The sequence below is a fragment of the Maylandia zebra genome, linkage group LG13 (assembly GCF_041146795.1).
Source record: "Maylandia zebra isolate NMK-2024a linkage group LG13, Mzebra_GT3a, whole genome shotgun sequence".
Taxonomy (NCBI): domain Eukaryota; kingdom Metazoa; phylum Chordata; class Actinopteri; order Cichliformes; family Cichlidae; genus Maylandia; species Maylandia zebra.
Genome location: NC_135179.1, coordinates 16067647 through 16079476, shown reverse-complemented (window position 1 = coordinate 16079476; position 11830 = coordinate 16067647). Strand labels below are relative to the sequence as shown.

General features: G+C 37.1%; 1 protein-coding gene across 1 annotated transcript; it reads right to left on the bottom strand.

Moving 5' to 3' along the window:
* Nucleotides 1–877: 877 nt before the first annotated feature.
* Nucleotides 878–10749, bottom strand: LOC101484062 (uncharacterized). The gene is made up of 17 exons (XM_024804795.2): nt 10711–10749; nt 10093–10413; nt 9576–9875; nt 9372–9441; nt 9156–9250; nt 9022–9056; nt 8861–8917; nt 8672–8746; nt 8501–8513; nt 5281–5373; nt 4772–5092; nt 4318–4617; nt 4122–4182; nt 3920–4014; nt 3765–3799; nt 3575–3631; nt 878–3297 (listed from the first exon to the last, which is right to left on the bottom strand). The coding sequence occupies exons 1-17, from the start codon at nt 10727–10729 to the stop codon at nt 3052–3054; spliced, it is 2193 nt and encodes a 730-aa protein (XP_024660563.2). The 5' UTR covers nt 10730–10749; the 3' UTR covers nt 878–3051.
* Nucleotides 10750–11830: the final 1081 nt, after the last annotated feature.

The following is an 11830-nucleotide window of genomic DNA, read 5'->3' as shown; positions in this document are numbered from 1 at the left end:
CAAAATGAAATGCATAGATATATGTATCTTCTCCCAAAGTCAAAAACCAACAGACTTAAAAACTCCTTTGTCCCACACGCCATCAGACTGTTTAACTCCTCACTGGAGGGGAGAGGGAGGAGAAACAGGGGGACAAGGGAGGGCGGGAACAACTGAGTTGTAGGTGCTTTTCTACACTGTGCAATATTTGCAATATTTGTTTTTTGTTTTGTCTTTTTTCTTATATTTGACTGTGCAATAATCACTGTGCAATATACTTACTCAAATGAGCAATCCTATATATCCATATTGTATTTTCCGTATCTATATATGTGTATATATGGTGTATTTATGCTTATATCCTTACTCTCATTCCCCTTAATGTATCTGTAACATGCAACTTCTTTCGGTGCTTTGCTACTGGATTTCCCAGAGGAACCCACCCGAGGGATTAATAAAGTTTCATCTAATCTAATCTAATCTAATATGTAGATATATGGCCCACTAGCCATATTGAATTTTTGTCCCCGTCCAGCCCTGAGTCATACGGTAACAAACTGAGGGGACTGCACTTCCAGAAGGGAACATTGCAGACATTGAGGTTAGCTAGGTGGAATCTCACAGGCAAATGGGAACCATGAAGAAGTTACTAGGAAAGCCACAACCACCAAATACCTCCAGAGGGTAAGGCAAGTCTTGAGGACTCAGCTGAATGGGAAGAACAAAATCCTGGGCTATCAACACCTGCACCCTGCCAGTCATCAAATACCCTGCTGGGTTAATAAGCTGGCCAAAGGAGAAGTTAGATGCCACTGACTCTGTCCTATGCACGGAGGGTTTTAGTCCAAGATGTAGCACCCTGAGACTGTAGGCTAAGTGGAAGGAAGGAGGCTGAGGATTAGTGTGTGTCAGAATCGTGTCCAGGATGAAACAAAGATGCAGTACCAATTTAGTGAGGTCTTTAGAATGACTCATTACACACATATTTATGTTTTAAAAAATTTACATAAAGGCAGACTGCATGCTTAATCTTTCCAAATAGTATATAATTCCACTCTCATTCAACAAAGACAAAATGTTTGATATACACTGAGAGTTCTCACACAACCTGATGATAGAGGTCAGGATTACCCATTATTGTTGATGCTTGCAATGCTTCTTTATTACAAAAAATAACAAAAAAACAAGATTAATGTCAACGATCTTGATAAAAGAGCAAACAGATCAACACTTCTTTGACTCACTTTGCAAATATGCAGGAATATAGTTCTTAAACAGCAGTTAAAAACAAAAAATCATATAACAAGCTGATGAGAGCAGATAACACATTGCAGCACTTGTCTGACAAAGACTCCAGTAATACAGGTACACAAAATGCAAAAGGTTATAACATTTAAATATTTCAGTGGAGAGTAGCTAATGTGCTATATGTAACTTCTGTGCCTTTTCCTTCACCCTGTTGAGAAACAAAATTGACAGTTAAGCAACTATAAGAGCTTCGACTCTTCTGGGATGTTCTTTCAACAAGGTTTAAGAGTGTGTTTATAGCAGACAGAAAACTAACTGAATAGCAGGAAACAATCTCCATAAATCTAAACACACAACATACACAACACACACACACACACACACACACACACACACACACACACACACACACACACACACACACACACACACACACACACACACACACACACAAAGGAACAGGTTATACAAAGCAAAACAGGAAGTGACAAGACAAGACACCCTATACGCCTCAGTTCTTAGCAATCTTGCTCTGTAACTTTACATGTACTGCCAATACATTGTTGAGATTCTGTGGTTCCAAAATGTTTCCAGGTTGCAATAACATAACTTAGAGTTGATTGTGGAAGAAATTTCACAAACTGACTTGTTGCAACAGTCCCATCCTATTACTATACCATTACTGGACCAGTTCAGTGAGCTCTTTGGAGAATGCAAATCTGTAGCCATACTGCATGGCTAGGTGACTGATCTGCTGACAGTAAAAAAAAAAAAACACTGTATCCTGCAAAAACACCAGTAAAAGGTAGATATAAAGAGACAGAAAGGCCAAAAGTTCTAATATTTAAAGATTTCAGTAGTGATTGGCTAATGTGCTGCATGTAACTTCTGTGTCTTTTGCCTCACTCTGAGAACAGAGAACAGAAACAAATATGACGATTAGAAAGAAAAAGCAAAGACCAAGGTGACCAAATTTAAAGCGAATCATGTCTTATGAGGATAATGAGCTAAATTATTTGAAAAGAGAGAAACAGTATGTGAGAAATCGTGTGTGTTGGTTTCAGGTCTTTTAATATTTACCCTCTTGTTTCTTTATGGTAACAACTGAACAAACAAAAGGAGTGGAAACAGAACACTTTACAGTCGTGTCATTCTTTAAGAAAAAAAAGTTAAAGTCTGCTTATACTCAAATACAAATGTATAGTTGTAGTATGTTAGGGTTAGTCAAAGGAGCTTGCAAAGAAAAGCGTCTGGACTTCTTTAAGTTGCTTGAAGACGTTTCACCTCTCATCCGAGAAGCTTCTTCAGTTCTAAGGTCAAATGGTGGAGAGTCCCAGTGGGAGTAACCCCCCACAGAGGGACAAAAGAACCCCCTGATGATCCTCTAATCGCCTGAGCCAAGGTGTGAAACTGGGTGTGGGTTCCAATCAGCCAGAGTTTCGGGTGTGTTCATTGTGAAACCTGGCCCCACCTTATCATGCGAATTCCTGAGGTCAGATGGCCCAGGATGTGAGTGGGCGTTAAGGCGTCTGGGAAGGGATCTCAAAACTGGATTATAGATGGCAGAGAGTTGGTGTCGTAAACCCCCGCCTCTGTTCACAGATGATCGCTCACAGTGGACATAGATGGACTCTCCACCATTTGACCTTAGAACTGAAGAAGCTTCTCGGATGAGAGGTGAAACGTCTTCAAGCAACTTAAAGAAGTCCAGACGCTTTTCTTTGCAAGCTCCTTTGACTACGATGACCTGGATGACTGAGAACCTTCACAGACACATGTTAGGGTTACCTCGGGTGATTTTCTTCTAATCAGAATCAGAATACTTTATTGATCCCTGGGGGTAACAACTGAACTGTACATGACTTCCCCATCACTTTCAGGAAGTGACATCTGGGGGAAAACAAAAGGAGTGGAAACAGAACACTTTACAGTCGTGTCATTCTTTAAGAAAAAAAAAGTTAAAGTCTGCTTATACTCAAATACAAATGTATAGTTGTAGTATGTTAGGGTTACCTCGGGTGATTTTCTTCTAATGTTTCCCACATTGGTGTATATTACTTCCTGGTCCACCTGTGTAGGATAAACAAAATGTAATTTAGAGAAAGACTGAAAGGTGTCAGCCTGGTTACTCCAAACTCTTTCCATACAGAGCTTTAAAGGAGAGTTGAATCTGTTCTTCTGGACGTAGAACAGATTAACTTTTTGGATTTCGTTCTATGGATGATTGAGCATGCATGAAGACAATACTGGAAGATTAATTTGATCAATTAGACATTTTACTTTCCAATGTCAGTATATTCACTGAAAATCCTAGACTTGATTTCTTGATAGGACAGCTGTTGTTTACCTTGCCTAAGTGTTTTTTCTTGGGTCTAACTTCAGCGTATGCTACCTCCACTCCGGCCTGCATTGGAAAACAGAAAATAATTAGAACATCTGCAAAACTGTACTTATAAAAGTTTTCCCTATCAATTAATTTAGCTATTCTTGTAGAATCATGTACCAAGCTCACAGAGAAATAAATCAATATAACTCACCATTGCTGTGGCTGATGAGTCTGCTTTTCTCTGCTCTAGAGAAAAAACAAAGCACCTGTTACAGACTCTGTGTTAACAATGCAAAATAGCCAACAATAATGCATAAATTCAAGTAAATACTGTTTGGATTTAAATCAAAGTTTAACAAGACTTACTGTTTCTCAGTATCAACCAGATGAACAACACCACAATTACAATAAAGATCAACACACTCAGAGGGATGATGAGGATCTTGAGGTCAAATGAAGCTCTGCAACATGCAGTTTGAGAACACATAATTAAGTTTAGCATAAAAGGTTTTTAGTCAAAATAACAGTTTTGTCGCTAAATCTACTGCAAATACAAAAGATATCTGACCTTTGTTGTCCATTTTTAAATGTGGTAATTGTTCTATCTCCAGTAAAAGTATGGGCAGTAGCTATAATTCAACAAAACAACAGTCAGTACTAGAGTACTGTAACAATGATTGACCTAATATCTCTGAGAGTACTAAAATTTATAAATGGCTGGAATTGATACATGTGCCAAGTTCATAATTACTTGCAGTACTCACTGGTGATTGGTTTCTCAGTAACAGTTAAATATACTGGTATCTGAATGTCCTCTTTAGCACACCAATACCAGCCACTGTCCTCTGACTGTAGTCCACTCATTGTCACTGTGAAAACATTTGGTTTACTCATATAAGTGGTCACTGTTGTTCCATCTATGGATCCAGATGATCCTGTCACACAGTTCCTGCCCAGCCTGCACCACTTCATTTCTCCAGAGTTACTGTGGTGACATCTGATAGTTGTGCTTTCTCCAATGTATCCTGTAATCATCTGATGATCCACATAGAGACTGGGGGTCCCTTCAAGGACAAACATTAAAATAAATAAAGTAATGAGTGGATAGAAGGACAAAAATACAGATTTGAAAAACCATTGGCAATTTAGATTTCACGTCTATTTCTATTAACTTTTAATAACAACCACTTTAAAATGTTAACAAAGATGGAACCTCACCACTGGTAACTGACAGTTGAAAATGCTCTCCATAATCCGGTCCATTATTAATCTCCACCACACACCAGTAATCAGTGTTTTCATTTGTCAGATTGTTTATAGTTACAGTAAAAAAAAATTGGTTTTTATCATCAGAGATTGAATATTTTCCTGAAGGGTCTGCTGTGTTTGTTTTTACTACATCGTTGCAGGATCTCCATTTAGCTCCTTCACACAAGTACTTCACATGGTTTCTGTATTTGGACTCATAGAGACATGGGATGGAGATAGATTTCCCAGTTTTCACTGATACTTTACTGACTGTAGTTATGCTGTGAACTCCTGCAAAGAAACAAATGCACATTTTAATAGAATAGTTCTGTTGATTATCTACATGTTTTCAGAATTAAATGTTTTGCTAATAAAATAAAATCTCTTTTGGTAAGTTATTACAAATTACAAATTAATACTATTGGAAATTGAAAATCAACAGAGATGCTAAGCAATTTTTAAAAGCCCCTGCCACATACCTGTTAGTCCAGTGATGATATAAATAATCCTGAGACAGAGAGCCATATTGATAAGTGAGCAGACAAAATCGTATGAACTGTTGCACTTGAAAACTCCAAGTGCAACACTTCCTATTTTTCAACTCTAAGTATGCCACTGCCACTGCAGTTGCAATCACTCTTCCTCCTATGTAAAACACACGAAAGTGAGCTGACAAAGGACCAGCCCCTCCCCTATCTTCACTGTGCGCTTATGCACGTTGTAGGAAAACTTTAGTTTGGAAGAAGTGGTGAAAAGGTGGAGCTTGAAAACTGAGAGAAAACAACAAAAAGCAAGCTAGTAATAGTGTGTCAAATTTACCGACTTGTTAGCTGTGGGGCTTTAGTACCAGTAACAACTCGTAACCAGGCCTCACAGTCTCAGGAGGCTACTGGTGGAGCACCAGCTGTAGATAAGTGAGGAAGAGACAAAGTAAAATTATAGAGTATAGATGGAGGAACATAAATAGGATATGAGAGATTCAAGGATTTGGGTTAAATAATTGGCTACTTTAACCATGAGCCACTGCTAACAGCTAAAGTGTAGCTTTAAATTTTGACGTTCTGCAATGCAACAAAGAAATAAATAACAGCAATTGTACCAAACTGATTAAAAACTGTCAAACAAAATGAAATGCATAGATATATGTATAATATATAGATATATGGCACACCGGCCATATTGACTTTTTGTCCCCGTCCAGCCCTGAGGGGACTGCACTATCAGAAGGCAACACTGCAGACCTTGAGAATAACTAAGGCTACGTTCACACTGCAGATGAAAGTGCATCATATCTGACTTTTTTGACCCTTTGTGACACATATCCGATCATGGTATGACAGTGTGAACAGTACAAATCCAATATTTTCAAATCCGACCTGGGCCACTTTCGTATGTGGTACTGAATCCGATACATATCTGATGTTTTAGACAACGACTGCTGTTTGAATGGTCAAGTCGGATTAAATCCGTCTTTTACGTCACTGACACAAGACAGACGCCAATTATCAGCACCGAAGAAGCGCTGGAGAGGCGTCCGAGAAGACATCGTGAACGCTTCCTAGCCATCCCGTGTAGATGTTAGTGAAACTGTTGGGAAGACGCTGGAGAAACGTGAAGATTTTATTTGTACTGTATAATCTGCTGATTCTGACAGAAATCTGCAACTAGCCTTTGAAGCACCGCTCCTCTCTAAAACAGCAATAAGGATAATTATTAGGCCATATGTAAATAACAAAATAATTTTATAACTTAAAGCAAAATTGGAAAATGTAAAGTCTGAAAAAAGTCTTTATATTAAGGGCCATCAGTCAAACAATACTGTTTGGTCTGGGTCTAAACAGAGCGCGTTGTGTGTGACGTCTTCTTTTGCGCATGCGGGCCGCTTTGAGGGTTCACACTAGAGCGTGTTTGCTGTCAAATTTTATTTGTAGTGTGAACAAGCAGACAAAAAATTGAATTTGAGCATTAAGGCCTGCAGTGTGAACGTAGCCTGAGTACGGTGGAATCTCACAGGCAAATGGGAACCATGAAGATGTTACTAAGAAGGCCGCAACCACCAAATACCTCCAGAGTGTAAGTCAAGTCCTGAGGACTCAGCTGAATGGAAAGAACAAATCCTGCGTTATTAATACCTACACCATGCTAGTCATCAAATACCCTGCTGGGTTAATAAGCTGGGCAAAGGAGAAGTTAGATGCCACTAACTCTGTCCTATGCATGGAGGGTTTTAGTCCCAAATATAGCACCCTCAGACTGTAGGCTAAGTGGAAGGAAAGAGGCTGAGGATGTGTGTGTCAGAACCGTGTCCAGGATGAAACAACAAATATCCATGATTGCATCAGGAAGATGGCCACAACTGTTCTAACTTACAGCTGATTCTGAAATGTCTAGGAAATTTAACAAAGTGACTTGTTGCAGTGGTGGCGTCCTATTACAATACCACTGCAGTACCGATTTAGTGAGCTCTTTAGAATGACTCATTACACACATATTTATGTTTAAAAAATGTACGTAAAGGCAGACTGCATGCTTAATCGTTCCAAATAGTATATCATTCCACTCTCATTCAACAAAGATGATAGAAGTCAGGATTAGCCATTATTGTTGATGCTTGCAATGCTTCTTTATTACAATAAAAAACAAGAATAATGTCACTGATCTCTATAAAAGAGCAAACAGATCAACGCTTCTTTGACTCCCTTTGCAAATATGCAGGAATATACTTTAGGAATATAGTTGATTGATTGATTGATTGATTGATTGATTGATTGGTAATTTATTTCAACATGTGAACAATATACAAGTACATTTAGAAAAGAAATAAGAGAGAAAAAAAATACTATACAAATTACATACAAAAAAACATTCTGATTAATTTACATGTTGAAAGGGAGTGGGAAGAAGTATACACTTATTTAATCCCACCCCTGTCCCATAAATTATCAGTGAATATTTAGTCAGCTTCCTTACTGATATAATTTGTAATAAAAATAGTGAACAGATTTCTGATATACTATATACTATAATATCACATCATGAATTTTTTGTTTGTTTGTTTTTAAATAGAGACATTCACTTAATTTAAATATTTTCCTTTTCTTTATAGATCGAGAAGATCATATTTTTATAACTCTTTTTGAACAGTTTTATGTTTGGACATGGACATATGCTTTAATTCCATATTCAGTTTGTTCCATAGTTTCACTCCTTGAACAGAAACACAAAAGCCTTTTCTTGTAGTACGTATCTTCATTGTTTTGAAGTTACAAAAACCCCTTAAATTATAACTTCCTTCTTTCAAAAAAAACATACTCTGAATATTACCTGGCAGTTCTTTATTTTTTGCTTTGAATAGAATTTGTGCTGTTTGGAATTTCACTATATCGTCAATTTTCAATATTTCAGACTGCAAAAATAGTGAGTTTGTATGTTCCCTATAACCTGCATTGTGGATGATTCGAATTGCTTTCTTTTGAAGAGTAAAAAGTGAATGTAATGTGGTTTTATAGTTAATGCCCCAGACCTCTGCACAATAGCTTAAGTATGGTGAAACCAGTGAACAGTAGAGAATATGAAGTGATGTTCTGTCGAATACCTGTTTTGTTAAACAACAGTTAAACGTGACAAAAAAGTTGCCAAGTTATAATATTTAAATATTTCAGTGGAGAGTAGCTAATGTGCTGTATGTAACTTCTGTGCCTTTTTCTTCACCCTGTTGGAGAACAGAAACAAAAATGACAGTTGGGGGGGGGAAGCAGAATGTGACCAAATTCCAAGTGACACACAAAATACCAGGACACCAACATTTTAAATGAAGGAAACACAGGAAGTGGGAAACAGGATGCGGTTGCTATCATGTTTAATATTTACCATTTTGATACTTTGATTCTTTATGGTCACAACCGAACTGTATGTGATTTCCCCATCACCTTCTGTAAATGACCCCTGGGAATGAACAAAAATAGAAAGCCAACACTTTACAGTTCCAACATGCTTTAAAAAAGAAAGTCTACTTATATTCTTAAATATAAATGTTTAGCTGTGGTATGTTAGGGCTACCTCAGCTGTTTTTCTTCCCACATTTCTTACACTGGCGTATGTCACTTCCTCATCAATCTGTGTAGAATGAGCAAAATGTAATTTACAGAAAGACTTAACGCTGTCAGACTGGTGTCACACAGAACTCTTTGCATATAGACCTGTCACACAGGATCTCTTACCTTTGCTGTGGGAGTTGATTCTGCTTTTCTCAGCTCTAGTAAAAGATAACTGCTGTTACTGACCGTGTAACAATGCACAATATTCAAAACTTTAATTGCATTTTAAATGTTTCAATGATTTCAATAACACTTACTTTGTCTCATTATAAACCAGATAAGAAAAGCTACAATTACAACCACGACCAGCAGGCTCAGAGGAATGATGAGGATCTTTAGGTCAAACGGAACTCTGCAAAATGTATAATTTAGTTTATCTTAACAAGGATCAATGACATGCATAAAGGAATTTTTGACAGTTTCCCTTACAAGAACAGTTCATTAAATACTGCACATAAAACTGAAAAACAAACCTTTCTTGTTTGTCTTCAAATGTGTGAATTGTTCCATTTCCAGTAACGTGAGCAACAGTAGAGGCAGTGGCTATAATTAAATATACATAAATAATTACTAGAGCACTATGACAATCATTATCCTAATATCTCTTAGAGTACTAACATTTAAAAATGGATAGAATTGATATATATGTGGAGTTTATGATAGCTTGCTGTACTCACTGGTGATTGGTTTCTCAGTAACATTTAAATATACTGGTATCTGAATGTCCTCTTTTGCACACCAATACCAGCCACTGTCCTCTGACTGTAGTCCACTCATTGTCACTGTGAAAACATTTGGTTCGCTCATATAAGTGGTCACTGTTGTTCCATCTATGGATCCAGATGATCCTGTCACACAGTTCCTGCCCAGCCTGCACCACTTCATTTCTCCAGAGTAACTGTGGTGACATCTGATAGTTGTGCTTTCTCCAATATATCCTGTAATCCTCTGATGATTCACATGGAGACTGGGGTTCCCTTAAAGTTCACAAAAAATACAATCAATACAAAAACCCTTCAAAATTCATTGAAATTCAGACTTAAGACATATTTTCTTATTGACGTTTAACAACAAATGAGAGCACATTCAGTCTCTTTTAGTAAAAATAAAAACATATTTGTTGTTTTTTTTGTTAGAAATTGTGACAAGAAATCCTGGAAACAATGTAAAATATGTACAACGATGTGCACTTACCACTGGTAACTGACAGTTTAAAATATTTTCGATAATCTGCTCCATTATTAATCTCCACCACACACCAGTAGTCAGTGTTTTCATAGGCCAGCTGGTTTATAGTCACAGTGAAAATTTGCTGTTTTTTGTCATCAGAGATTGAATATTTTCCTGAAGGGTCTGCTGTGTTTGTTTTTACTACATCACTGCAGGAGTTCCAATAATATCCTTCACACAAGTACTTCACATGGTATTTGTATTGGGACTCATAGAGACATGGGATGGAGATAGATTTCCCAGTTTTCACTGAGACTTTACTGACTGTAGTTATGCTGTGAACTCCTGCAGAGAACAAATAAAGTATTACATTATTTCGTTTGCTTAAAAGGTTTTTTCTTTTTGGCTTATATTTTGTACATGAACAGAACAAATAAAGCACTTTAGTGGAATAATTCCATTGATCGGCTAGACGCTTTTAAAAATCTTCATTTTTCCTTATTAGATAATGTCTTCAAAAAACTCAATAAAATAAAAACAATTACAAGGCTATTACAAATATATTTTTGTTATTGGAACTTTTATAATCAGCATAAAAATTAATAAACAAGCTAAAGGACTTTAAAAGCCTCCCCCTCATACCTGTTAGTCCAGTCAACATATAAATAATCCTGGCATAGACAGCCATATCGATAAATGAACAGAAAAAACAGTGTGAGTGCCACTTCCTTTTTTTCATCCTTATATGCATCTGTCACTGCCGTTTCTGTTATTCTTCTTCATATGTAAATCAGTAATTTTACATAAGTTGGCTCACAAAATAAAGAGTGTATGTAGTAAACAGTAATACATCCAACATCTGTCAAGCTGGTGGCTTTTCAAAACCCATCATTCTTAGCAACATATAGAAAATTGAAAAAGAAAATAGAACAGAGAAAACTAAAATATAAAAATGTAGTCAAAACAGGAAAGTGAAAGGGTTTCATTGTGCAAATTAAATACTGTTCTACATTGTGCAAGGTCATCTTCTCTGAGCGGGTGTCAGTTCTTTGGTAACGTGAGTGACATTTCTGTGGTTTCTGACAACTTTTCCTGTTACTCTGACTCAGTGTCTGCTAAAGCCACAATGTGCTTCTCAGTGTCAAAATTTAAACCAAACAGTGCAGATGTGATTAAAGTGCACATTCTGAACTTTAATTCATAATCATTAACATACATTTTAGTTCCACCATATATCAATTACAACACTTGCCACCTCATTTTAGGGCACAACAGTGCTTGGGACAAAGTAATGGTAGGTACATGAATGCAGTCATGTTTAATACTTTGTTGCATATCCCTTGCATGCAGTGCCAGCTGTCATAGATGCTCACCACCTTTTTGATGTTTATCTATCAGGTGACTAACCTTTTGGGGCTTGAGAAAGTTTTGTGTTGCCTTAGCAGTAAGTTATCTTGTTGCAGGATGAAGAGTTATTCAATGAGTTTGCAGGCATTTACTGGAACATGAGCAGATGTTTCCATCTTCCTCAGAATTCATTCTGCAACTTCCATCAGCCATCAGCAGTTACATCATCAATGAAGATAAGTTAGTTAATACCTGTAGCAGCCATATATGCCAAAGCCATAAAATACTAAACTATAATGTTACGGGCCCCAGGAATGGTGCCACAATAACAAAGATGAAATCCCTGCTTGCTTAAGCGATTAAATGCCACTGTAAGTTTACAGTGAATTTACAGCAATATTCAACTGTATTTAAG

Coding starts and splice junctions, on each gene's coding strand:
- LOC101484062 (XM_024804795.2), bottom strand. Junction 8,747..8,860: donor TGGGAAGAAAAACAGCTGAG/GTAGCCCTAACA, acceptor GTTCATTCCCAG/GGGTCATTTACAGAAGGTGA. Junction 3,298..3,574: donor AGAAAAAACACTTAGGCAAG/GTAAACAACAGC, acceptor TATCCTACACAG/GTGGACCAGGAAGTAATATA.